Genomic DNA, 4,963 nt, shown 5'->3' on the forward strand with positions numbered 1-4,963 from the left:
TATATATATATATATATATATATATATATATATATATATATGTATATATATACACACACACACACATAACTAGTTCAAATATGTTTGAGAAATAAAGGCTTTTCACAGCAGTATGTCAAGTAAAAAGAATTCACACACATAAGCACAAATACACTCATGTATGTGTGTGTGTATATACGCATACATAAATATGTTAGTTATATAGTTAGTTAGGGTACATCCCAGCTGTTTCCTTTTGAAGCACATATGTTCATTCCTTTATTACAACCAATATGTATCTATGGTAACTGCTGTATGTTAGTCAAAATACATATTAAAATTGAAAATTATGGAAATACTATTTGCAGAGTTATTGCATAACAAAACAGGAAAGTGGAAATTTTTTGATATTATTTATTCTCCATTTGGATGTTTCTCTAAAGGATATTTTTTTCCAGCTAAAGATGATTATATAAAATTCTTCTGTCCAAAGATCTTCTAATAGGAAATTCCTTACATGTCTATCTAACATGTAAATCTTTGTAATTCCTATTAGAAAATGAATTATGTTAGATAGACATGTAAGGAATTTACTATAAGAACATCTTTGGACAGAATCGTTTTATATAATCTGGTGTGGCCTCCCAGCTTGCCAGTTCTCAGTCAAACCATCCAACTCATGCCAGCATGAAAATGGATGTTAAGCGATGGTGATGATCTTTAGACGGAAAAGAATTATCCTTTAGAGAAAAATCCAAATGTATTTTTTGAATTTTAGAGGTTAACAATTGTAAGCGGTAAAAAGTATAAATAGATATTCTTATTTCAACTAAAGAAGAATATATAAAATAAAATTATTCTGAAGATTTTCTAATAGGAAATTTTTTACATGTCTATCTAATATGTAAATCTTTGTAATTCTTATTTGCAAAAGAAACGTGTGTAATGGAGAATAAATTATGCTAAAAATTTCCTGTTTTATATATGTTAGTTATATTTTGTAACAATTTACTGAAGTTGAAAATGTTGATTACAATTTACTGAAGTTTCATCTTTTGAATCATCAGATTGAAATGAAGAAGTATTTGTAAAATAGTTAGCAGTTAAGGGAAAATGAAAGATAGAGGAACAATGAAAGTAGAGAGTGGAAGTATGAGAGAAATGAGCAAAGAGAACAGAGTAAAAAGCAGATTTAAACTCTTAAAAGAAAACTAGTGAATTGAAAGGAATCAGTGGGCTAGCATGTGGTCTTCCTGTTATTAAAACTGTCACATTGGTGAAACATTTGAGCAGAGATCAGTTGGAAGGGAAAATTCACTCATTGATTATTTTCTACTATTTGAGCATTTAAATTGTTTATGCATACAAGGCACCAACTCTGAATGGTGATTAAGAAAGGGGAAAAATATTTCATAGCATTCAAAAATACAAGGCATACATAACCTATTTGAAAGGTTATTCTCCTTTTGATGTCATAGTTTTACTTATTAGATTTCATATTCCAAATAAATACAAACAAATTCATTTGTTCTGCTAAATTGATTATGAAAAGAATAAAATTGTTGATTTTTTTTAAAGGTAGTAAGGGTTGATTTGGAGCAGATTTGGCTGCTATTTCTAGCATGTCATTGCTAACTGTCAAGAATAGGAGCCAGATCTTCTGTTAATGTCCCCTAGAATCCTATTAAGGATGTGATATATTCCCCTTTTAAGTAATGTCATGAAACCACGCCTAAACGAACATTAATCTCGAGGCAATAGCTGGATGTTCTTGGTAACAGCAAAGTCTGATAAAGGGCTGCACAAACTGGAGGAATGGCCTACAATCAAAATTACTTAAAAAGTTAACACGATAGCAATGTTAATGTTATCAAGTCAACAAGTTAGCAAAACGGATACCGCATTAGCTGAGTTCAAATTCTGCAAAGGTCAGCTTTTCCAATTATTCCTCTTATGTCAGTTCAATTGATTACATCCAAATGTCCCACACCCTTCCCCAAAAAAGCCTGCAATATTTTACCAAGGTAAGAAATCAATATTATTATTATTATTATCATTATTATTAAAGCAGTGAGTGGGCAGAATCATTAGCACAAGGACAAAATGTTTAGCAGTATTGCATTTATCTCTATGTTCTGGGTTCAAATTCCTCTGAGGTCAAAACTTTATCCTTCATCCTTTTCAGATCAATGAACTGAGTACCAGTTAAGTACTTGGGACAAAATGCAATTGATTAGCCCCCTTCCCCAAAATTTCAGGCCTTCTGCCTAGACAGGACGATTATTATTATTATTATTATTATTATTATCAAGGTGACATTCTTGCTGCAAAGGCAAAAACTTTAAGGTAATTAGCTTCATCCCTCCACAAACAGGACTACAGCCCTGTCAAAAACAATTTTACCTTTTATCTCTCTTGGGTCAATAAGGCAAGTACCTGAACTACACTGATTCAATTCAATTATGTAACCTTCTCTTACAAAACTTGGCTGTTTGCCTAACTAAGAAACCAATGATGCTATTATTACTAATAAATCTGAAACTTAAAGCCTCTTGACGTTTCCACAGCTAGTTATATATCAAGTTGTTAAACATAAAGATTGAGTAAACTAGAAAGTATATCTAAAACCATAGTATATTTTCTCCCAAAATTATGAATTCTTTGTTCCAACAATCACATTCTAAAATATTCATTTATTTTTCATGTGTGTTAGTTCAAACAAGATACTGTAGAGAGCCAATTAGGGAGATGATTGAGGAATTTGTTTTTATTTCAAATGTGTAACAAGAGATTAAGCTAACATTTACAACTCATTCATGATGATCTAAAAGATTTTATAGAATATTTTTCTGAAAATGAATCCCAAATGATATATATATATATATATATATATAAAATATAGTTGTTTCTTTAATAAGTATTCTTTAAAAATGTTAGATTACATGAATATTCTAACTGATTCAATATCAATTTATTATCTGTGAAACTTAGTGCATATATATATATTGAGTAAAGCTAAGAGCTTGCTAATGAAAAGTCATGCTTCTAAAGGTGCATATATTTTCTCATGTACCATACTATTTAGGATAAACTACAATATTAATTTATATATTTCAAATGTTTAGAAATTTTATATAATTGATAAAACAGAATAAAGCAATCAGTATACTGGACATGTAGAGACAAGGAAAACACAAATTATATATATATATATATATATATATATATATATATATATATACACACAGAGAGAGGGAGAGAGAGAACATGAGACAGAGAAAAATTGTCTTCAAGGTCGGGTAGATTGTAGTATTCCAAATTAATATGGACTTGTTCTGACAAGTAGATGCCAGCTAAGAAATCCAAATTTAAATTGATGATGTTATATGAGAATGAAAAGCTGTAAGTATTGCACTTTACTTTTAAGGTTGAAAGAAATAGAGAATAATCAATAAATCTGTAGGGAGGAGGATGGCTGAGTATTGATATAAGACGAATTTGACACAATGTCTCAGGAACAAATGTTTTGGAGTGACTACATTATAATGAGGAACATGGTAGTTAGGCAGCTGTAGACGAATTTCGTTTTGAAGGAGACAGATTAAAGTTTATATCATTAGCAACACGTTGAAACTGTTTGACAGTTGTAACAAGACAAAAGATAAGAAGTAAAAAAAGGTAATTTGGCCATGAGAAAGAACGGTGTACTTCAGATTTGATGTTTGATTTCATTTCTGTGCCAGAAAACCCACACAAACTCCTCTCTCTCTCTTTCTCTCTCATCGTGTGTTTGTGAGAGAGAGAGAAGGAGAAAAAGAGAGGAGTATGTTTGGAGGAGTGTAACATATTTTTTCAAAAATTGACATTCTTGACTAAGTTTGATATTTGACTGATATTTTCCTTGATTTTTTGTTTTGTTTGTTTTTAGTCGTCATTGAAAATGATAAAATCAAGATAAAAGAGGACATCAGTTCGATATTTCGGAATAATAGAGTTAAATACAATGAAACTGAAACAATGGCCATTAGTATAATGGATAGCATTGATAATTCATATGCCAAAATGGTCTATTCATTAACTTTTAAATCTACACAAATTGGTGAGAGAAAAACAAGCAAAAAACAAAACTATTTTTGGATCCTTAAAGATGAGTGATCCAAGATGAAAAAGAATGTCAGAAATTGTTAGCTGGTCTATAAATGGCTTTTGTGCCTTCTACAGCAATGCAAGAGAAGTTTGATTCAACAAGCACTAAACCCCATTGAGGCTCAGGGAGAAGTGGACAAGCATAAGTCTGTTGTTTGTTTATGGAGGATAATATACGGGTTCTTCCTTAATTAGCTCTGCTGATGTGTAAGGATGTCGCGTAACATGAAAATTGTCAGTAGTTAATTAAAGAAATGAAAAATTGAAATAAGGCACGCAAGCTGACAATGCTAATCTTCGAAGAATGAATGACCCCAGTGGAAAACAATCTTTAATAAAAGTGTGTGTGCGTGTGTGTTTTCAAAATATCAGATGACATTAGAATAATTTTTTTCCCCAAATGTATCAACATTCTGTTTGAAATTGGACTATGCGAAAATGAGATATGACACTGTTCAGATAAACTTATATTAAATTACGACAAATTGTTTTTTTATAAAATATCAAAAACAATATTTAAAAAAAAGAAGAGAATAATATCAAGAGTGAAATCAAACGAAATACAGAAAATATTGAATGAATTCGAACAAATATTCAATTACACAGGAAAAAACAAATTTAAAGATATTGTCTATAAAGCAATTCTTGTGTAACAAGTTGGATCGTCAACATACGATAAGATAACATGTAAAAGCTACATTTGAATATCAGAGAAATATCAATTACAACAAATCTTAACTCGTTTCTATTTACTGTGCACTGATAAGTTAGACTAAAGGCCTTTTGTCAAACTAACCCACGTACACTACGAATAGCTTATGTACACACCCATATATAT

The 4,963-nt window shown here is 30.4% G+C and overlaps 2 protein-coding genes across 2 annotated transcripts in view; one reads left to right on the forward strand and one right to left on the reverse strand.

The window, feature by feature from the left end:
• The window catches only part of LOC106871906 (DCC-interacting protein 13-alpha), a 55,959-nt gene that overhangs the window by 49,597 nt on the left and 1,399 nt on the right, over positions 1–4,963 (reverse strand). The gene's annotated exons all lie outside the window — the stretch shown is intronic.
• Positions 3,357–4,963, forward strand: part of LOC106877911 (26S proteasome non-ATPase regulatory subunit 6) — a 27,354-nt gene continuing 25,747 nt past the window's right edge. The window contains exon 1 of the mRNA XM_014926963.1: positions 3,357–3,381. Within this exon, the coding sequence (XP_014782449.1) occupies positions 3,366–3,381 (16 nt within the window). The 5' untranslated portion in view covers positions 3,357–3,365. The remainder of the gene's footprint in view (positions 3,382–4,963) is intronic.

Source organism: Octopus bimaculoides, chromosome 2, assembly GCF_001194135.2.
Source record: "Octopus bimaculoides isolate UCB-OBI-ISO-001 chromosome 2, ASM119413v2, whole genome shotgun sequence".
Lineage (NCBI taxonomy): Eukaryota > Metazoa > Mollusca > Cephalopoda > Octopoda > Octopodidae > Octopus > Octopus bimaculoides.